General features: G+C 38.4%; 1 protein-coding gene across 1 annotated transcript in view; it reads right to left on the reverse strand.

The window, feature by feature from the left end:
* CLPB (ClpB family mitochondrial disaggregase) overlaps positions 1–23,801 on the reverse strand; it is a 150,758-nt gene that overhangs the window by 86,455 nt on the left and 40,502 nt on the right. The window contains 1 exon segment of the mRNA XM_079103771.1: positions 4,921–5,024. Within this exon segment, the coding sequence (XP_078959897.1) occupies positions 4,921–5,024 (104 nt within the window).

Genomic DNA, 23,801 nt, shown 5'->3' on the forward strand with positions numbered 1-23,801 from the left:
TCTATGCCCCGAACATTGACTCATCCATGTACATCAAACAAATCCTTCTCAATTCCAGAAATCAAATAGACCACAACACAATAATACTAGGCGATTTTAACACACCTCTCTCACTGCTGGATAGATCGTCCAAACAAAAATTGAATAAAGAAACCATAGATCTCAATAACACAATCAACAATTTAGACTTAACCGACTTATATAGAATATACCATCCAACAAAGAACAAATACACTTTCTTCTCAGCAGCACATGGATCCTTCTCTAAAATAGACCATGTCTTATGCCACAAAGCTACTGTTAGCAAATACAAGAAGATAGAGATACTACCTTGTACTCTATCAGATCATAATGGATTGAAATTAGAAATAAATGACAGAATAAAAAATGGAAACTTCTCCAATAACTGGAGATTAAATAATACACTATTATATGATGAATGGATAACAGAAGACATCAGGAGGGAAATAAAAAAATTTTTAGAAGTAAACGAGAACAAAGACACATCATATCAAAATCTCTGGGATACTATGAAAGCAGTAATTAGAGGAAGATTTATTTCATGGGGCGCATTCAACAAAAGAAGTAGAAATCAACAAATAAACGACTTAACACTACAGCTCAAAGCCCTACAAAAAGAAGAGCAGACCAATACCAAAAGTAGTAGAAGACAGGAAACAGTTAAAATCAGAGCCCAAATCAACGAAACTGAAACAAAAGAAACAATCGGAAAAATTAACAAAATAAATAGTTGGTTCTTTGAAAAAATAAACAAAATTGATAAACTCTTAGCCACACTAACAGAGAAAGAGGGAGAAAACTCAAATTACTAAAATTTGGAATGAACAACGAAATATCACAACAGACACGAGTGAAATACAAAACATAATTAGAAGCTATTTTGAAAATCTGTACTCCAACAAAACAGAAAACCTCAAAGACATCAACAAGTTTCTAGAGACATATGAATTACCTAAACTGAATGAGGAGGACATACACAACTTAAATAAATCAATTTCAAGCAATGAAATAGAAGAGGTCATCAAAAGCCTACCAACAAAGAAAAGTCTGGGACCAGATGGGTTCTCAGCCGAGTTTTACAAAACCTTTAAAGAGCTCATTCCAATACTTCTCAAAGTATTCCATAAAATAGAAGAGGAGGGAACCCTCCCAAACTCATTCTATGAAGCCAATATCACCCTGATACCTAAACCAGACAGAGACACATCAAGGAAAGAAAATTTCAGACCAATATCCTTAATGAACATCGATGCATAAATTCTCAACAAAATTTTAGCAAATCGCATACAAAAATATATTAAAAAGATAGTGCACCACGATCACGTGGGTTTTATCCCAGGGATGCAAGGTTGGTTCAATATCCGGAAATCAATAAATGTCATTCACCATATCAACAAACTAAAAGTTAAGAATCACATGATTATTTCAATAGATGCAGAAAAAGCATTCGATAAAATACAACATCCCTTCATGCTCAAAACACTAGAGAAAATTGGGGTAGTGGGAACATTCCTTAACATTGTAAAGACCATCTATGCTAAGCCCATGGCCAATATCATTCTAAATGATGAAAAACTGAAAGCATTCCCCCTAAAAACTGGAACAAGGCAGGGATGCCCTCTTTCACCACTTCTATTCAATATCGTTCTTGAGACTCTAGCCAGAGCAATTAGACAAACTAAAGAAATTAAAGGGATACAAATTGGAAAAGAGGAACTCAAACTATCCCTGTTCGCTGATGACATGATTATATATTTAGAGGAACCTGGAAATTCCACCAGAAAACTCTTAGAACTCATAAGTGAATTCAGTAAAGTAGCAGGTTACAAGATCAATGCCCATAAATCCAACGCATTTTTATACATAAGTGATGAATCTTCAGAAAGAGAAATTAGGAAAACTACCCCATTCACAATAGCATCGAAAAAAATAAAATACTTGGGAATCAATCTCACAAAAGAGGTGAAAGACCTCTACAATGAGAACTATACAACACTAAAGAAAGAAATTAAAGAACACCTTAGAAGATGGAAAGATCTTCCATGTTCTTGGATAGGAAGAATTAATATTGTCAAAATGGCCATACTACCTAAAGTGCTATACAAATTCAATGCACTTCCAATTAAAATCCCAATGACGTACCTTACAGAAATAGAGCAAGCAATTATGAAATTCATCTGGAAGAATAAGAAACCCAGAATAGCTAAAGCAATCCTTAGCAGGAAGAGTGATTGCAATACCAGATCTTCAACTCTACTACAAAGCAATAGTAACAAAAACGGCATGGTATTGGTACCAAAATAGACAGATCAATGGTACAGAATAGAGGACATGGACACAAACCCAAATAAATACAATTTTCTCATACTAGACAAAGGGGCCAAAAATATGCAATGGAGAAAAGATAGCCTCTTCAACAAATGGTGCTGGGAGAATTGGAAATCCATATGCAACAGAATGAAACTAAATCCCTATCTCTCACCCTGCACAAAACTCAACTCAAAATGGATCAAGGACCTCGGAATCAGACCAGAGACCCTGCATCTTATAGAAGAAAAAGTAGGTCCAAACCTTCAACTTGTTGGCTTAGGATCAGACTTCCTTAACATGACTCCCATAGCACAAGAAATAAAAGCTAGAATCAACCACTGGGATAGATTCAAACTCAAAAGCTTTCTCTCAGCAAAGGAAACTATCAGTAATGTGAAGAGAGAGCCTACAGAGTGGGAGAATATCTTTGCCACTCATAACTTCAGAAAGCACTAATTTCCAGAATCTATAAAGAACTCAAAAAATTCTACACCACGAACACAAATAATCCAATCAACAAATGGGCTAAGGAAATGAACAGACACTTCACAGAAGAAGATGTACAAGCAATCAACAGATATATGAAAAAACGTTCAACATCTCTAGTAATAAGAGAAATGCAAATCAAAACTACCCTAAGATTCCATCTCACCCCAATTAGAATGGTGATTATCAAGAACACAAGCAACAATAGGTGTTGGCGAGGATGTGGGGAAAAAGGTACACTCATACATTGCCGGTGGGGCTGCAAATTAGTGCAGCCACTCTGGAAAGCAGTATGGAGATTCCTCAGAAAGCTTGGAATGGAACCACCATTTGACCCAGCTATCCCACTCCTTGGCCTATACCCAAAGGACTTAAAATCAGCATACTATAGAGATACAGCCACATCAATGTTCATAGCTGCTCAATTCACTATAGCCAGATTGTGGAACCAACCTAGATGCCCTTCAGCTGATGAATGGATAAAGAAACTGTGGCATATATATACAATGGAATATTACTCTGCCATGAAGAATGATAAAATTATGGCATTTGCAGGCAAATGGATGAAATTGGAGGATATCATGCTAAGTGAGATAAGCCAATCTCAAAAAACTAAAGGACGAATGATCTCGCTCATAAGCGGATGAGGACATATAAGGGGGGGTATGAGGGGTTAGCGTTAGGGTTAGGGTTAGGTTTAGGGTTAGGGATAAGGAGGGTATTAAGAATGGAGAAAGGAAGGAATGTATAGAGGGAAAAGAGGGGTGGGAGGGGTGGGGGGGAAGGGAAAAAATAACAGAATGAATCAAACAATATTGTCCTATGTAAATTTATTTTTAATTAAAATAAATAAAAAAATTAAAACAAAACAAAAAAGAGTAGCTGAGGGCAGGCTGCGATTATTGACTAGGACAAGGAAGTCTTTGTGTAAGATGTCACCTCTGTAATGAAATCTTGACAGAAGGATCAGGTTGAGAGAAGTAGAGAGGCAGAGAGATGAAGGAGGGTGACTTCACACTTCACCTAGGCAGCAGTGCCCTCATGCTCTTGGACACTCCCCTCATGCACTGATTTGAGAAACTTTCAGGGGCAGTAGTAACTTTCCCACTCTGGGTCACACACACCCATGTCAGTCTGATGGTCTCACTGACAGCTCTGGGGTCTGAACACATTGCTCCCCTTGGCTAACTCTCCCCCAGAGTCCAGGTTGATCCTCAGACAGTTAGCAAGGCTGTCTTGTCTTTCTGATATCACTGCCAACTCTAAAGCAGCCACTGCTCAGCTGCCCTACTACTGGAAGTTTCAAGGGAATCTCAGTCTCTCTGAATGAGCCAGGAAAATAGGCAAGAAGTGGGGACAGTTTGCACAACTATAAATTCAAATGTAGAATGTTCGTTTCTGTGTGTAGTCAAAGGTAACTATCTTCTTCTCAACCCCACTTTGGAAGAAATACTCACCGGCGCAACGTGGACTGACATGCCCAGGAGCTTCTAACATACAGGTGGCTCAGCCCTGGCATACCACCTCTTCTGAAGTTCCAACAATCACCCACACAGCATTCCAGAAGAGGCACTCATGATGACCCCATTTTATAAGCACAGACATTAAGGAACAAAGAAGGTTCACTATTTTTCCTGGATCACACAGTAAGGCAAGGGGCCAATCCCAAAACTGGGATTATACATATTGAAAAAGTAGTATTCAGCACAGTATTTAGAGATTTCTGAGGCTGAGGAAACCAATAAGGCTGTTTTTTAGTTCTTGGGCAGGATAAGTCTGCAGGAAGTAAAAGATGAGCAAATATATATTCTGTGAAGTTACTGAAACCTGCTCTACTGTCCACTCTTCTCAGGCTGCCCAGTTGAGGCACTTTCAGGAGAATACCAGGTGAAATGTGCCCCAATTAGGTGATGAACTCAGGCTTCTGTTTCCTATTATAGAGCCAGAGGGACTGTGAAGGGTATCTATTCCAAGACCTTTGGGTTATCCATAAGTTCCCAAAGATAAAGGACTTGCAGAGTTGCTGGTAGTGTTGGCATGAAGCAAGACTGGTGGAAGCCATGGGAGAGGAGGTCCCAGAGTGACAGGGCAGCCCATGCTTACCTTCCAAAGAATGGATTGCCTGTTCCTTGGCAGTCTTGTAAACACTGCTGAAATCATCCCCAAGGTTTGGGTCAGCCCCAGCAGCAAGCAGGACCTGCACCACACTGGAAGAAACCAGAAAGACAGAAGTATCAAAAGCAGTAAAGGTTCAGGAGGCATGTTTGGGGACTAAGTCTGTCTCTGCTCATGCGAGGAGTATAGAGGCAGGAAAGCAGGTTTTAGAAACGTATCAGTCAGAGGCTTGGGACAAATTACTCAACACCCAATTTCCACAACTATCAGATACAAACTTATTCATTCAACAAATACTTATCAAATGCCTACTATGTTTTAGTCACAATTCTAAGTGCTGGGTGCCCATGCTTGTATGGGGCTGACGGTCTGCTGGGAAGAAAATAGCAAAGCATAAAATTAAAGTGTGGTAAAGTTTGTGATGGGAGAAATGCTACATGCAGAAGAAAAGAGAGATGTGCAGAACGCTATGTGCAGAAGGAGAAAAGGATCAAGGAAGGCCAGGGTGTCACCAAGAGAGCAGAAAAGGAATTTCCAGGGCTTGCTGCACAAGCTGCTATCCTTAACTCCATCCCAAATATCAATTTGAACTATTATCCACCTGTGAAAATAGATTTCACAAGAGGTACGAAAACCAGGTGAGTATAGCAGAAAAATAAGAGATACACTGAAGAAAGTAGGAGGGACAGTTTTACTTTAGTCCTGTCACCCACTTCCAAATTGAGGTAGCACACCATGGAGAGAGATACCTTCCATGTGGGGGAAGGAAAGGGAAGTGAGCACTGGTCATTGCCTTGAACCCTGAAACAAGGCCCTCTCCAGTAAAATTCAGTACCAGGCAGTCCCCCATGGCCCCAGACTCCAAGGCCAGTACCTCAGGATAAGTCTTCATGCCCTGATGCCAAGCCAGATAACACAGCCCCAGGATCTATGTCTGTCCTGCCACTTAAACTCTGGGCCTGACCCATGGCCCCAGCACCAGACAGCTCCCACAGACTCAGGCACTAGGCCCACCTTGCAAATTTAATCTCCAGACTCAACCCAGAGCCATAGTGGCCTAGAGCTCTATTTTGCTGCCAGGATTGAGTTGGCCCCCAAGGACCTGGACTTCTGGCATGCTCTAGCACCTTAGTTATCAGGTGGCCAGTGCGACACACACTCCATGCTTTCTTAGCACAGTAAGGATAGCCCCTACAGTTCCAGGCTCTAGCCTAGCCCAGAGCCAGGCTGGTTCATACAGCCAAGAACTTCAGGCCTGTCTCAGCACCAGCAGACACAAGTACCAAGCCTTCCCAATCCCAGTCTGGTCACCACAGCCTCACACTCCAGCAGATCCAGAATGCAAACCTAGTACTAGCCCAACCCCAAAGGATCCAGGCTCCAGGACTACCCTTGTGGATGTAGGTTATAGAAACTAGGTTCCCCTGAAGTCCCAGAACCTAGATCAGCCTTCACACCCAGCCTTTAGGCTAGCACCTACTCGTCCAGGCCAACACCCATGATCCAGGCTAACTCCCATGATTCCAGGCTTCAAACCAGACTCAGTAGACCAAACTCCATACTTGCCCAACACCACACCAGTCCTAGACTGTAGGCTGGTCCCCATGGATTTAGGCTCCAGTGGACCCAAGTTTAGGCCTGTTCCAGTGAACCAGGGTCCAGGACTAATCCTTTAGACTCCAGAACCAGGTCAGATTCCTGTGGATCCAGGTGCCAGGCTCATTCCAGTGACTGGTCAGCCCTTGCAGATTTAGGCTCCAGATCCACCCCAGCACAAGGTCTGTCCTATGGACCCAGGTTTTTAGGGTAGGCCCTGTAGATATAGGCTCCCGGTCCAACCAACTGACCTAGGTGCCAGTCCTACACACCTACTCAGGCCCCATGTCAGCCTGCCTGTGGACTCCAACAGCAAGCCCACCCATGGACTGCATCAGATGATCTGCCCAGAATCTCTGGAAGAGGTGACTGAAGAAGGGCTTTACCAGAAAAAGCCTGTCTGTAAAGATTGGTGTAAGTCTTTACATCTTCAAATGTGCAGTCACTGGGTTGAGGCTGTTGCTCTGTGACAGAGTGCTTGCCTGGGATGTGTGAGGCACTGGGTTTAATCCTCAGCATCACATAAAAACAAATAAATAAATAAAACAAAGGTATTTTTAAAAAATGTGGAGCCACCAATTCATGGCCGTAAGGATCAGGAACAATCAGGAACAAAATAAAGGACCACTAAGTAACCCTAAAAGGAGTAGAAATTCATGACTTGCCTGACAAAGAATTTAAATAAATCTTTTAAGCGAAAATCAAAAAGGTGGAGAGAAACTATTATTTTCTCTTCTTTTAATTTTATTAATTTTGTTCAGAGAAACAAGACAATGAAACAGAAAATTATCAAAAAAATTTCACTAACACTGAAATTTAAAATAATCAAATCTGGAGCTAAAAAATTACAATGAATGGAATGAAATGGAAAATGCAACACAGGGCACCAGCAACAAAATGGATCAAGCATAAGAAAGAATCTATTAACTTAAAGATGGAGGAGAAAAAGAAAGGATGAAGAAAGTTTATAGAATTTACAGAACAGGATCAAAAGAGCTAAATTATAATAGTTCAAGAAAGAGAAAAGAAAGAAACCGGGTAGAAAGCTCATTTAAAGAAATAACAGGGCTGGGATGTAGCTCAGTGAAAGAGCACTTGCCTACCAAGTGCAAGGCCCTTGGTCAATCTCTAACAACAAAATGAAAAATAAAAAAGGCAAAGAAAGGATCTTGAAAGCAGTAAGAGAAGAGGCAGTGAATAATATATAAAGGTGTTACGATAAGGCTAACAGCAGAGTTTTCAGCCAAAGCCTTGAAGGTCACAAGAAGAGTCGTGAGGTCAAAAAACAAAAACAAACAAACAAAAACTAAGAAGACCATGAAACTCACTTCAAAGTGCTGAAGGAAAAAACTGTCAACCAAGAATACCATACTCAGCAAAGATGCCCCTAAGATATGAAGGTGAGATAAAGACTTTTTCAGACAAACAAAAGCTGATTTAGTACGTCAACTTGACCTATCTCATAAGAAATGCTAAAGGGAATTCTTCAAGTTGAAAATAAAGGATGCTAATTCATAACATGAAAACATATGAAGTATAAAACTCATTGGTAAAAATAAGTACACAAATTTAAAATACTTTTAATACTGCAATAGTGATGTTTAAATCACTGATATCTTTAGTATGAAAGTTAAAAAAAATCTACTAAAGACATTAATAGTTACAGCTGGTTGAAGTGGCACATGCCTGTAATCCCAGTGGCAGGAGGATGGTGAGTTCAAAGCCAGCCTCCACAAAAGCGAAGTGCTAAGCAACTCAGTGAGATCCTGTCTCTAAATAAAATACAAAATAGGGCTGGAAATATGGCTCAGTGGTTGAGAGTCCTGAATTCATCCTCCGTTACCCGTCTCCAAAAAAAAAAAAAAAAAAGCTAATAATAGTTACAATTATTTAAGGGATATACAAAACAAAAAAATGCCAATCATGATATCAAAACCAAAATGTATGTGAGGGGGGTGTGGGATAGAAGCTCAAAGTTTGTGTATATGATCAAAGTTAAGTTGAAATCAGCTTAAAATAGCCTGAAATGTTTTATAGAAGCCTAATGTAACCAGAAAGCAAAAACTTATAGTAAATACATAAAAGATAGAAAGTAAGAAATCAAAGCAAACTATTAAAGAAAATCACACAATCACAAAGAAGATAGCAAGAGAGGAAGAAAGGAACAAAAACTCTACAAAACAAGCAAAAAAAAAAAAAAAAAACCAAGAATTATCTTGAATGTAAATAGATCAAATTCTCCAATCAAAAGACAAAGAATAACTAAATGCATTTTAAAGAGTCCTATGCATATGTTGTCTACAAGGTGTTACTTTGCCTGCAGAACATACAGAGTAAAGGTAGGGGAACAGAAAAAGATATTTCATGCGAACAGAAATCAGAATATAGCAGGAACAGCTATTCTTATATCAGATAAAATGTATTTTAAGCTGAAGTCTGTAAAAAGAGGTGAAGAAGGTTATCATATAATGATAAAGGGGTAAATTCATCAAAAGATTTAACCATTATAAATACATATGCAGGGTTGTGGTTGTGGCTCAGTGGTAGAGCGCTTGCCTAGCATGTGCAAGGCACTGGGTTTGATCCTCAGCACCACATAAAAATAAATATATAAAATAAAGGTATAAAAAATTGAAAATAAATAAATAAATACATATGTACCTAACATCAAAGCACCTAAGTATATAAAGTAACTATTAATAAACCTACAGGGAGATATAAACTATAATATAATAATAGTAGGGGGCTTAAAATGCCTTACTTTCAGCCACTGATAGATCATCATTGAGATAATCAATATGGAAACACTGAATTTAAACTTCACTTAATACCAAGTAGACCTAACAAATACACACAGAACATTCCATTCAATAGTAACAAGACACACATTGTTCTAAAGTGCACACAGAACATTTCTCTAGGCTAGATCATGTTAAGCCACAAAATAAGTCAACAACTTTAAGAAGACTGAAATCAAATCAAGTATCTGTTTAGACCATCTGTTTAGACCATAAGACTAGAAATCATTAACAGAAGAAATTTCAGAAAATTTACAAATACATGATGAATTAAACAACATACTCCTGAACAACCAATGGTTCAATAAGGAAAATAAAAGAGAAATTAAAAAATACTGAGACAAATGAAAATGGATGAGGTGCAGTCAGAACAGTTCTAAGAGTGAAGTTTATAAGCGATAAATGTGCTTATTGAAAGAAGAGAAAGATTTCAAATAAACAACCTAACATTATATCTCAAGGATCAACAAAAACAACAAATTAAGCCCAAAATTAGAAGAAAGGAAATAATAAAGATGGGAGGTTGGGGGGTAGTAAATGAAATAGAGACTGGAAAAATGACAGAAAAGGTCAATGAAAAGAGTTGGAAAAGACAAGTAAAACTGATAAATCTAAGAAAACAAAAAAGAGAGAACACTCAATATAAATAAAACCAGAAATGAAAGAGGAGACATTATAACTTATGACTATGAAAAATTATACTCCAACAAACTGGATAACCTAGGAGAAACAGATAAATTCTTAGACACATTCCATCTATGAAGACTTAATCATGAAGAAATAGAAAATTGGAACAGACTAAAAACAAGAACACTGAATCAGTAATAAAAAGTCTTCCATTAAAGAAAAGCCCAGAACCTGATGGCTTCCCTGCCAAATTCTATCAAATATTTAAAGAAGCATTAATATCAATACTTCCTAAACTCTTCCAAGAATCTGAATAAAAGGGAATACTTCCAGGCTCATTTTATGAGGCCGATATTACTCTGATACCAAAGCCAGACAAGAATACTTACATAAGAAAATTGCAGGCCAATATCTCTGGTGAACATACATATAAAAATCCTTAATAAAATAACTACTACATTCAATAGCACATTAAAAGGGTCGTTTACTATGACCAAGTGGGAATTATCCCAGGAATGCAAGGAGGGCTCAATGTACACAAATCTATATAGGTGATATATCACAAATGACAGAATGAAAGACAATCCCCAGATGCTCTAAATAGGTAAACAAAAGGTATGTGAAAAAAATCAACATTCTTTCATGATAAAAGTTCTCAACAAAATAGGAACAGAAGGAATGTACCTAAATACAATAAAAGCCATGTATGACAAATCTATAGTTAACATAGTCAAAAGTGAAAGAAACATTGATAAAGTTTTTCCTTTAAAGATAGGAACAAGAATGCTCATTCTCACCACTTCTATTCAACATAGTACCGAGCCAGAGCAATTAGGAAAGAAAAAGAAATAAAAGGTATTCAAATTGGGAAGAAAGAATTCAAATTGTCTGTTTGTAGATGACATGATCATATATAGAGAAAATCCTAAAGATTCCTAAAAAACAAAACTAATAAATGAAATCAATAAAGTTGCAGGATGCAAAATCAATATGTAATCAGTAGTATTTCTATACACTAATGCCCATATAAAAAAGAAATCAAGAAAATGATCCCATTTACAATAGTATTAAAAAAATAAAATACTCAGGAATAAGGAAGTGAAAGGTTTGTATACTGAAAAACTATAAAACACTGATAAAAGAAATGAAAGACACTAATAAAAGATATATGATATTCATAGATTAGAAAAATCAATATGTTTAAAATGTCCATACTATTCATGAACTACAGATTCAATGTAATCCCTATCAAAATTTCAATGATATTTTTCCCAGAGATAAAAAAAAAAAATCCTAAATTTGTGTGGAACCACAAAAGACCCTGAAGAGCCCAAGCAATCTTGAGCAAAAAGGATTATCTAACCTTGAAGTAGATTACAAAGCTATAGTAATAAAAACAGCATGGTACTGGCATAAAACAGACACAGATACTAATGGAGCAGAATAAAAAACCTAGAAATAAATCCACACATTTATGGTCAATTGATTTTCAACAAAGGTGCCAAGAACACACAATGGGGAAAGGACAATCTCTTCAAAGAATAGTATTAGGAAAACAGAGTATCAACATACAGAATTAAGTGATATCTTTGTCCCACAGCATGTAAAAACATCATCTTAAAATGGATTAAGCGAAACCTGATAGTTTGATAAGACCTAAAACTATGAAACTACCAAAAGAAAACACAGAGGAAAAGCTCCATAAACTGGTCTGGAAAATTATTTTTTTATATGACCTCAAAAACACAGGCAACAAAACCAAAAACAGACAAATGGAATTACATAAAACTAAAAACTTCTACACAGTAAACAACTGACAGAGTAAATGGACAACCTATAGAATGGGTGAGAATACTTGTAAACTGTACATCTGATAGAAAAAAAAACTAATATCTAAATATATATGGAACAACTCAATAGCAAGATACAACCCAATTAAAAATGTGCAAAAGACCACAAAAGATTTTTCTCAAAAGAAGATATACAAAATAGCCAACAGGCTTATGAAAAAATGTTCAACACTACTAACCATCAAGAAAAGGCAAATTAAAATTCACTGAGATAGTACCCTAGTAAAAGAATAGTCATTTATGGAAAACATGGAGATTCCTCAAAAACTAGAAACAGAACAACCACATGAATCAGCAGTCTTATTACTACGTATACATTGAAGGGAAATGAAATGTTGAAAAGATATCTGTACTCCTACATTCACAAAAGCCAAGCTACAGAATCATCTTAAGAGCCCATCAACAGATGATTGGATAAAGAAAATATGGTGTACATGTATTGCCATTCTGCCTCTAATAAGAAAATCCTATTTGCGACACCAAGGGTGAATCTGGAGGACTTAATGTCAAGTGAAAACAAGCCAGGCACAGGAAAAAAATACCACATGATCTTATATGTGGAATCTAAAACAAACCCAAAGAAGCAGTATAGAATGGTGGTTACCAGAAGCTGGGGCTGGGGGTGGGGAATTTGAGAGATGTTGGTCAAAGGATACAAAATTTCAGTTAGATAGTTGGAATAAGTTCAAGAGATCTTAGATGTACAACATGTACAAAATGGTGAGTTAACAACAATGTATTATATTTAAATGTTAGTGTTCTCACCACAAAAAATGGGAATAGGTATAGTAATACAAGTTAACTGGCTCAATTTAACCATTCTACAATATAAACATATTTTAAAACATGTATATAATGAATATATATAATTTTTGTTAATTAAAAAAAAAAAATGAGTAGCCAGGTGCCTGTAGTTCCAGATATGCAGGAGGCTGAGATAGGAGAATCACTTGAGCCCAGAACCCAGGACTTTCAGGCCAGCCTGGACAACATAGTGAAACCCTTTAATTCCCTCACCACACCCTGGCAAAAAAAAAAAAAAAAAAAAAAGAAAGAAAAACAAACAAATGAAAGGAAGGAAGGCCTCCCAGAGGAAGTGGACTTTAAGGCTTGAAGTAGCTAGTCAGAAGGTAAAGTGGAAGGACTCAATAAATCCTGGAGGCAAAAGATCACAAAGCTTTACTGAAGGAGGGAACTGGAGTTGAGAAGGTAAGAATAACAGTGAGAAATGAGGTGAGCCCCTGAAGGTAAAAGTGACAAGATCACATATACTTTATTCCCCATTATAATATATATATATATATATATATATATATATATATATATTTATTTATATATAAAATTCAGACCATATTGAAATATCAAAATTAAAAATGAAGACCTCCCCTTTTATCCATCTCTTTAATTTAAATTCTAAGAGTAACTATATTTGTAGTGTGGTGTATTTCTTCCAAACTTTGCAATTAGAAAAAAAATCATTCCAGTGGCTTTCTGAGAATGAACTATAAAGGAATAAAACCAGAGGCAGGGATTCCACGGTCACAGAGCTTGGCCTAAGAAGTGCTCCACGTATGTAGCTTTCCTTCTTTTTTCTTGTAATCTGTAATGTTCCTGCTAATACTTTTCTTTTTCTCTCTCAAATAAAAAAAGAGTTCATGTTCACTCTAATAAACCATAAAATATTGATAACCAAAAGAAATGTTTTAGAATATATAACATTCTTCTAGTTTTTCAATGAGTATTCTTTACAAAATTGGGATTGCACATAAACATTCTCTCTAAGCACACACACTCCTCCATGTATTATGTCAACAACATTGTTTTACATGGCTACATAGTATTCCACTATAAGATCATCCTTTACATTATTTAACCAATCCCCTATTGTAAAACATTGCTTTTAATATTCCAATGACACAATATCTCTGATTTTTTCCTTTGGATAAACAACTATGAGATAAAAGTTCTAGGTTAAAAAGTGTAAGCATATTTAAGGGTTCTGCTAAGTGCTAAATGTTACTAAATTACTGTGGTTATTCTGCATCCAATCTAACATACTTAGGTGTCTCCTGTGTTTATTTACCTTACCTGAAAGGATTAAAAATTACTTTCAAGAACACTGGGGCCTGCCCTGAGGAGGAGGAGGAGGAGCGTGGCCGCTTGGATTCGGAGTGACTGCACCAGAGCTACAGGCGGTTGCCAGAGGAGAAGCCGCGCGGCGAGCTGTTTGGACTATAAGCGACCGCTTCTGAACACCGGGGCCTGCCCTGAGGACGAGGAGGAGGAAGAGGAGCGCGGCCGCTTGGATTCGGAGTGACTACACCAGAGCTACAGGCGGTTGCCAGAGGAGGGGCTGCGTGGCGAGCTGTTTGGACTCAGATCACTTCTGAACACTGGGGCCTGCGCAGAGGAGTAGGAGGAGGAGGAGGAGGAGGAGCGCGGTTGGTCGTTTGGACTTGCAGTGACTGCATTAGCGCTCCAGGCGGCTGCTCAGAGGAGAAGGCGAGTGGTGAGTTGTTTGGACTTAAAGCGACCGCTCCTGAACACAGGGGTGCTGCCTGGAGGGGAAGCGCGGTGGGTCGCTTGGTCTCGAGTGACCGCACCAGAGCTCTGGGCAGTTGCCCAGAGGATGCGTGCAGCGGGTCACGTGGATTCAGAGCCACTCAGAGTGACTGCTCCTGAACACCCGGGGGGTTACCTGGAGGAGGAGGAGGAACAGGGAGGGTCATTTCGACTCGGAGTGATTGATTGCCCCGGGCTACGGGTGGTCGGTGGGAGGAGGAGGCACGCAATGAGTTGCTTGGACTCCTAGTGACCACATCGGAATACTGGGCGGCTGTCTGGAGGAAGAGGCGTGTGGCGGGTCTCTGGGACTCAGAGTGATTGTACGGGGCCCCAGGTGGCTGCTCAGAGGAGGGGCCGCATAGCCAGGCGATTAGGTGCAGAGCAGGGTCCCAGGATCTAGGAGGCTTCTGGGTGGAAGAGCCGCATAGAGACAGGCTTAGGGGCGGAGCGAAGGTTCCAGGCCTGCGGGCAGATTCTCTGAGGAGGGGCAGCCTAAGGAGATTCATCTGCAAAGGGTGAGGCTCCCAGGCCCAGGAGGTAGGGCTGGGCCCCTGGGAACTTTGCAGAAGAAGGCAGCCCAGCCCAGGCGGTAGCTGTAAATTGAGGGGAACCTCTAGGAGGGAACTGACCAGCGAGACCTCCCCACCGGGTGAGTCTTCCCTGCCGGGTGAGGTTTCCCCACAAGGACGGTAAAATCAGAGACTCAGGCCCAAAAGGCCTTGCCTCAGCCCGCAGCCTAGGTCCCCTTTGGATGACCATTGGTCAACAAGTGGAGGCACCTCTGCCCACTAGCAGGGATTATACCCCACCTGAAGGCCACCACTCCTAGAGAGGCAGCTTCCTTGTGGAGCATCGCATTATCAACTTCCTCCAAGACTTCAGCCTACTGAAGGCTAAGGGGGGATATATATAGAAATCTTCAGGGACATTGTAAGTCAATAGAGGAAATCTGCAATATCTCAGCGGTCCACTGATACCTGAACAATATGAGAAAACAAGGAAAGAAAATGCTGCAAACAAATCTAGATGTTACATCAATAAAACCCAATGACAGCATGGCAGAAGAAATGACAGAAAAGGAGTTCAGAATGTACATAATTAAAATGATCAGAGAAGCAAACGATGAGATGAAAGAGCAAATGCACGCACTGAATGATGAGATGAAAGAGCAAATGCAGGCATTGAATGATCGCACCAATCGACAATTAAAAGAGCAAATACAGGAAGCAAAAGATCATTTCAATAAAGAGTTAGAGATATTGAAAAAAAACAAACAAACAGAAATCCTTGACATGAAGGAAACAATAAACCAAATTAAGAACTCCATAGAAAGCATATCTAGTAGGATAGAACACCTGGAAGACAGAACCTCAGACATTGAAAACAAAATATTTAACCTTGAAAACAAAGTTGAACAAACAGAGAAGATGGTAAGAAATCATGAACAGATTCTACAAGAACGATGGGATATCATGAAAAGGCCAAATTTAAGAATTATTGGGATTGAGGAAGGCCTAGAGAAACAAGCCAAAGGAATGAACAATTTATTCAATGAAATAATATCAGAAAATTTCCCAAATCTGAAGAATGAAATGGAAAATCAAGTTCAAGAGGCTTATAGGACTCCAAATACACAAAATTACAACAGACACACACCAAGGCACATTATAATGAAAATACCTAACATACAAAATAAAGACAGAATTTTAAAGGCTGTGAGAGAAAAGAACCAAATTACATTCGGGGGAAACCAATACGGATATCAGCAGATTTTTCAATCCAGACCCTAAAAGCTAGAAGGGCCTGGAACAACATTTTTCAAGCCCTGAAAGAAAATGGATGCCAACCAAGAATCTGATACCCAGCAAAACTTACCTTCAAATTTGACCATGAAATAAAATCCTTCCATGATAAACAAAAGCTAAAGGAATTTACAAAAAGAAAGCCAGCATTACAGAACATTCTCAGCAAAATATTCCATGAGGAAGAGATGAAAAACAAAGAAGCAAATCAGCAAAGGGAGGAATTATCCTAAAGGAATTGTCAAATAAAGGAGGAAACAAGTTGTGTCAAACAAATAAATAAATAAAATTTAAAAAATGAACCAAATGACCAGGAAACCAAATCATATCTCTATAATAACCCTGAATGTTAATGGCCTGAATTCATCAATCAAAAGACATAGACTGGCAGATTGGATTAAAAAGAAAGATCCAACAATATGCTGCCTGCAAGAGACTCACCTCATAGAAAGAGATACCCATAGACTAAAGGTGAAAGGATGGGGAAAAACATACCATGCACATGGACTCAGCAAAAAAGCTGGAGTATCCATCCTCATTTCCGATAATGTGGACTTCAAGCCAAAGTTAGTCAGAAGGGATAAAGAAGGTCATTTCATACTGCTTAAGGGAAGCATAAATCAGCAAGATATAGCAATCATAAACATCTATGCCCCAAACAGTGGCTCATCCATGTATGTCAAACAAATCCTTCTCAATTTCAGAAACCAAATAGACCATAACACAATAATACTAGGTGATTTTAACACGCCTCTCTCACTACTGGACAGATCTTCCAGACAAAAATTGAACAAAGAAACCATAGATCTCAATAACACAATCAATAATTTAGACTTAACGGACATTTACAGAATATACCATCCAACCAAGAGCGAATACACTCTCTTCTTAGCAGCACATGGATCCTTCTCTAAAATAGACCATATATTATGCCACAAAGCTAATGTTAGCAAATACAAGAAGATTGAGACACTACCATGTATTCTATCAGATCATAATGGATTGAAGTTAGAAATAAATGAAAGAGTAAAACACAGAAACTATTCCAACATCTGGAGATTAAACAATATGCTATTATATGATGAATGGATAACAGAAGATATTAGGAAGGAAATTAAAAAATTCTTAGAGGTAAATGAGAACAAAGAAACATCATATCAAAATCTCTGGGACACTATGAAAGCAGTACTTAGAGGGAAATTTATTTCATGGAGTGCATTTAATAAAAGAAGTAAAACTCAACAAATAAACGACCTAACACTACAGCTCAAAGCCCTAGAAAAAGAAGAACAGAACAGCACCAAAAGTAGTAGAAGACAGGAAATAGTTAAACTCAGAGCTGAAATCAATGAAATTGAAACAAAAGAAACAATACAAAAAATTGAAAAAATAAATAGTTGGTTCTTCGAAAAAATAAACAAAATTGATAAACCTTTAGCCACACTAACAAAGAGAAGACGAGAGAAAACCCAAATAACTAAAATTCGGAATGAACAAGGAAATATCACAACAGACAGGATTGAAATACAAAACATAATTAGAAGCTATTTTGAAAATCTATACTCCAAAAAAATAGAAAATTTCGAAGACATCAACAGGTTTCTAGAGACATATGAATTGCCTAAACTGAACGAGGAGGACATACACAATTTATTTATTTATTTATTTTTTTCCTTTTTTTTTTTTTATTTTTATTGTAAACAAATGGGATACATGTTGTTTCTCTATTTGTACATGGCGTAAAGGCATACCATTTGTGTAATCATAAATTTACATAGAGCAATGTTGTTTGATTCATTCTGTTATTTTTTCCCTTCCCCCCACCCCTCCCACCCCTCTTTACCCTCTATACAGTAGTTTCTTCCTCTATACTTGCCCCCCTCCCTAACCCTAACTCTAACCCTTCCCTCCCCCCCATTATGTGTCATCCTCCACTTATCAGCGATATCATTCGTCCTTTGGCTTTTTGAGATCGGCCTATCTCACTTAGCATGATATTCTCCAATTTCATCCATTTGCCTGCAAATGTCATAATTTTATCATTCTTTATGGCTGAGTAATATTCCATTGTATATATATACCACAGTTTCTTTATCCACTCATCAATTGAAGGGCATCTAGGTTGGTTCCACAGTCTGGCTATTGTGAATTGAGCAGCTATGAATATTGATGTGGCTGTATTTCTGTAGTATGCAGATTTTAAGTCCTTTGGGTATGGGCCAAGGAGTGGGATAGCTGGGTCAAATGGTGGTTCCATTCCAAGTTTTCTAAGGAATCTCCACACTGCTTTCCATAGTGGCTGCACTAATTTGCAGCCCCACCAGCAGTGTATGAGTGTACCTTTCTCCCCACATCCTCGCCAACACCTGTTGTTGCTCGTATTCTTGATAATCGCCATTCTAATTGGGGTGAGATGGAATCTTAGGGTGGTTTTGATTTGCATTTCTCTTATTACTAGAGATGTTGAACATTTTTCCATATGTTTGTTGATTGCTTGTAGATCTTCTTCTGTGAAGTGTCTATTCATTTCCTTAGCCCATTTGTTGACGGACATACACAATTTAAATAGACCAGTTTCAAGTACTGAAATAGAAGAAGTCATCAAAAGCCTACCAACAAAGAAAAGTCCGGGACCAGATGGGTTCTCAGCCGAGTTCTACAAAACCTTTAAAGAAGAGCTCATTCCAATACTTCTCAAAGTATTCCATAAAATAGAAGAGGAGGGAACCCTCCCAAACTCATTCTATGAAGCCAATATCACACTGATACCTAAACCAGACAGAGACTCATCAAGGAAAGAAAATTTCAGACCAATATCCTTAATGAACATCGACGCAAAAATTCTCAACAAAATCTTAGCAAATCGCATACAAAAACATATTAAAAAGATAGTGCACCATGATCAAGTGGGTTTCATCCCAGGGATGCAAGGTTGGTTCAACATCAGGAAATCAATAAACGTCATTCACCATATTAATAGACTTAAAGTCAAGAATCACGTGATTATTTCAATAGATGCAGAAAAAGCATTTGATAAAATACAGCACCCCTTCATGCTCAAAACACTAGAAAAAATAGGGATAGTGGGAACATTCCTTAACATTGTAAAGGCCATTTATGCTAAGCCCACGGCTAATATCATTCTAAATGATGAAAAACTGAAAGCATTCCCCCTAAAAACTGGAACAAGGCAGGGATGCCCTCTTTCACCACTTCTATTCAACATCGTTCTTGAGACTCTGGCCAGAGCAATTAGACAAACCAAAGAAATTAAAGGGATACGAATTGGAAAAGAAGAACTCAAACTATCCCTGTTCGCTGATGACATGATTATATATTTAGAGGAACCTGGAAATTCCACCAGAAAACTCTTAGAACTCATAAGTGAATTCAGTAAAGTAGCAGGTTACAAGATCAATGCCCATAAATCCAACGCATTTTTATACATAAGTGATGAATCTTCAGAAAGAGAAATTAGGAAAACTACCCCATTCACAATAGCATCGAAAAAAATAAAATACTTGGGAATCAATCTCACAAAAGAGGTGAAAGACTTCTACAATGAGAACTATACAACACTAAAGAAAGAAATTAAAGAACACCTTAGAAGATGGAAAGATCTTCCATGTTCTTGGATAGGAAGAATTAATATTGTCAAAATGGCCATACTACCTAAAGTGCTATACAAATTCAATGCACTTCCAATTAAAATCCCAATGACGTACCTTACAGAAATAGAGCAAGCAATTATGAAATTCATCTGGAAGAATAAGAAACCCAGAATAGCTAAAGCAATCCTTAGCAGGAAGAGTGATTGCAATACCAGATCTTCAACTCTACTACAAAGCAATAGTAACAAAAACGGCATGGTATTGGTACCAAAATAGACAGGTAGATCAATGGTACAGAATAGAGGACATGGACACAAACCCAAATAAATACAATTTTCTCATACTAGACAAAGGGGCCAAAAATATGCAATGGAGAAAAGATAGCCTCTTCAACAAATAGTGCTGGGAGAATTGGAAATCCATATGCAACAGAATGAAACTAAACCCATATCTCTCACCATGCACGAAACTAAACTCAAAATGGATTAAGGACCTCGGAATCAGACCAGAGACCCTGCAGATTACAGAAGAAAAAGTAGATCCAGATCTTCAACATGTCGGCTTAGGACCAGACTTCCTTAACATGATTCCCATAGCACAAGAAATAAAAGCTAGAATCAACCACTGGGATAGATTCAAACTAAAAAGCTTTCTCTCAGCAAAGGAAACTATCAGTAATGTGAAGAAAGAGCCTACAGAGTGGGAGAATATCTTTGCCAATCATACTTCAGATAGAGCACTAATCTCCAGAATCTATAAAGAACTCAGAAAACTCTACTCCAAGAATTCAAATAATCCAGTCGACAAATGGGCTAAGGAAATGAATAGACACTTCACAGAAGAAGATCTACAAGCAATCAACAAACATATGAAAAAATGTTCAACATCTCTAGTAATAAGAGAAATGCAAATCAAAACCACCCTAAGATTCCATCTCACCCCAATTAGAATGGCAATTATCAAGAATACGAGCAACAATAGGTGTTGGCGAGGATGTGGGGAGAAAGGTACACTCATACAGTGCTGGTGGGGCTGCAAATTAGTGCAGCCACTCTGGAAAGCAGTGTGGAGATTCCTTAGAAAACTTGGAATGGACCCTCCATTTGACCCAGCTACCCCACTCCTTGGCCTATACCCAAAGGACTTAAAATCAGCATACTACAGAGATACAGCCACATCAATGTTCATAGCTGCTCAATTCACAATAGCCAGACTGTGGAACCAACCTAGATGCCCTTCAATTGATGAGTGGATAAAGAAACTGTGGTATATATATACAATGGAATATTACTCAGCCATAAAGAATAATAAAATTATGGCATTTGCAGGCAAATGGATGAAATTGGAGAATATCATGCTAAGTGAGATAAGCCAATCTCAAAAAGCCAAAGGACGAATGATATCGCTAATAAGTGGAGGATGACACATAATGGGGGGGAGGGAAGGGTTAGTGTTAGGGTTAGAGTTAGGGTTAGGGAGGGGGCAAGTACGGAGGAAGTAAGTACTGTATAGAGGGTAAAGAGGGGTGGGAGGGGTGGGGGGAAGGGAAAAAATAACAATGAATCAAACAACATTGTTCTATGTAAATTTATGATTACACACATGGTATGCCTTTATGCAAGGTACAAACAGAGAAACAACATGTATCCCATTTGTTTACAATAAAAAAAAATTACTTTCACAGGTAGTTTATTCAGAATATGGATTAAGATCTCAATAGGAAATGAGAAGGGTTTCTAAGCAGCTAAAATCCACATTTAGAGTGCCAAGTTTTCACTTGGAGCTCTTTACTCTTAGTGGATACACAATTTGGAGTATGACTGGCATTAGTCTTCTGTTTCCCAGAAGGTTAAAAGTCAAAAGGGTATAGAAAAGTTGATAGAAATAGGCAAACTAACTAAAAGCAGTGTATGACTCAGAGGTGAAAAACATCAGCTGTAAAATCTGGAACAATCTGAACATTAAAATGAATGACAGTAATGGATTGTAGCCCATAATAATTATATATGTTTAATTTATATAATCATAATTAAAACTCAACAAGTAAAATAAGATTCTATAAATCTACACTGAAAATAAATTATTAAATAAATGGGGAGAAGGGAAATCTCTTCCTTACCACAGAATAACAACCAATAATTGTAGAAGGAATGATGAAATCAGAAAATAATAATTTTATAACCTCATAGTAATAATCAGGAATAAGACATGAGCTATCATATGGCTGTATTAATGCACAAAGAGTGCTTAGAACAGTGCCTGACATATAATAGCCACTCTCAAAAAACTTTAGTTATTATAACTATGTACTTGACTCTGTGGTTGGGTTGTGGGGAAGCCAAGCAAGTATGAACTAAGACACTTCAATTGGAAAGACAGCATGACATTTTATAATAAGCACAGAGAGACATGGAGTCAAATCAAACCTCTATCATTCACTGATGATGTCATCTTGGACAAGTTATTAGACCTCTGAGTCTCAATTTCTTTGCCAGAATAATAGAGATACTGATGCTAACCTAGCAGCTTATGAAGGAAGTATGTAAAGCTCCATCATGCCTGTTACATAAAAAAAACTCTATCTATGCATCCAAACATCCATCCATCCATCCATCCACATATATGTGAACGGTCTTCTCTTTGTCTACATAATCACAGCAATAACAACATGAACTGGGCCATGGATGGCATCAGATCTATACCAGGTCACTCCCAAGATGCATGCCAGCACAGCCTTTGTTAAAAAGGATAGTTCTTCTATATTCTGTACAAGTTGATGTGTTTTAAAATCCAAGTGAGAAGAGTTTGTCAATCTAAACTCAAAGGGACATAATTTGGTTAATCCTCAGCTGCTGTGTCCAATCACCATTCAATCACACCCCTTTTCCATGGCAGGCTGTCCCTCCAGGCAGACAATGTCACTAACTATGCTACCTGTGCCTCTCCAGGTTCGTGAGTATTGATTCCATCTGTCCAATTTGCAGGCTGCAAACTGTGTCCAAGCAACCACATATGCTGCCCTTGGTCCTGGAGGGCAGACAGTGGTCTGGCAGGACGGGGAGAGGAGATTGACTAGGACTGGCCCTAGGGTTGCTAACCCAATCAAAGGAAATGGGCAATTCACTTCACAAACTTGGAGGCTAAAAAGAGGGTAAAGCAATCCCAGATAGTGACTCATTCTGTAACCTCAGAGAAGATTCCCTTCACTTTTAATAAAATTCAAAAGGCAGCAGTCCCACTGTGGGATACAGATAGGATTAAAGGAATTGTGGCTATCCAAGGTCAACCATGGCACTAAACATCTTGTAAGATAACTTGTAAGTTTTTTCTCCAACAGCCATCACATACAAAGCATCTGATCCAAAGTGATCAGGGCCTTCTTGGAGACACTAGAGCACTGCATGAGTATGATTCACAACTAGCTTTGATGTCCAAAAGACCCTCACTAGAACTAGGGGCTACCTCAACACAGAAACAGGGTAAGAGGCTAGCAAGGTTAGAGAAAATACAGGAAGACCACTAAAAACAGGTTTAGCAGTAGGCCTGGATCAGGAAGTACCAAGAAGTTCACAGTCAAAACAGAACCAAGAGCCAGACACCAGGCTGCTGAGGTGTCTGTAAGACAGAGTAAAAACCCAGATCAGTGAGATAGAACAGTAGATTATAAACCAAAGAAATAGCCAGAAATCAAGGAATGTACTTGATACAAGAAGTTAAGGAAGAGCAAAAGCAGCCTACAGGAGCAATAGTGGGCAGCAAGGAGACATCGGAATTGAAGTGATTTCCCCCTCTTTTGCTTTCTGCAGAAAGAAATGTATATGAGAAAAGTGATGGACAAGTGAGCCCACCTGGATGACATGTGGAGCATAGGATCAATAAGAAGAATAGACGCTAAGGTACAAAGGTAGGCAGGCACTGCTATCGGAGGTGATTCTCCAAAGGACAAATGTGACCTCTCCTTTGTTCTGGTGATGGCACACTGGCTGCCATGTTGCCAAATTAGGTTTAGGTATTACTATC

The sequence above is a fragment of the Sciurus vulgaris genome, assembly GCF_902686455.1.
Source record: "Sciurus vulgaris genome assembly, chromosome: 11".
NCBI lineage: Eukaryota > Metazoa > Chordata > Mammalia > Rodentia > Sciuridae > Sciurus > Sciurus vulgaris.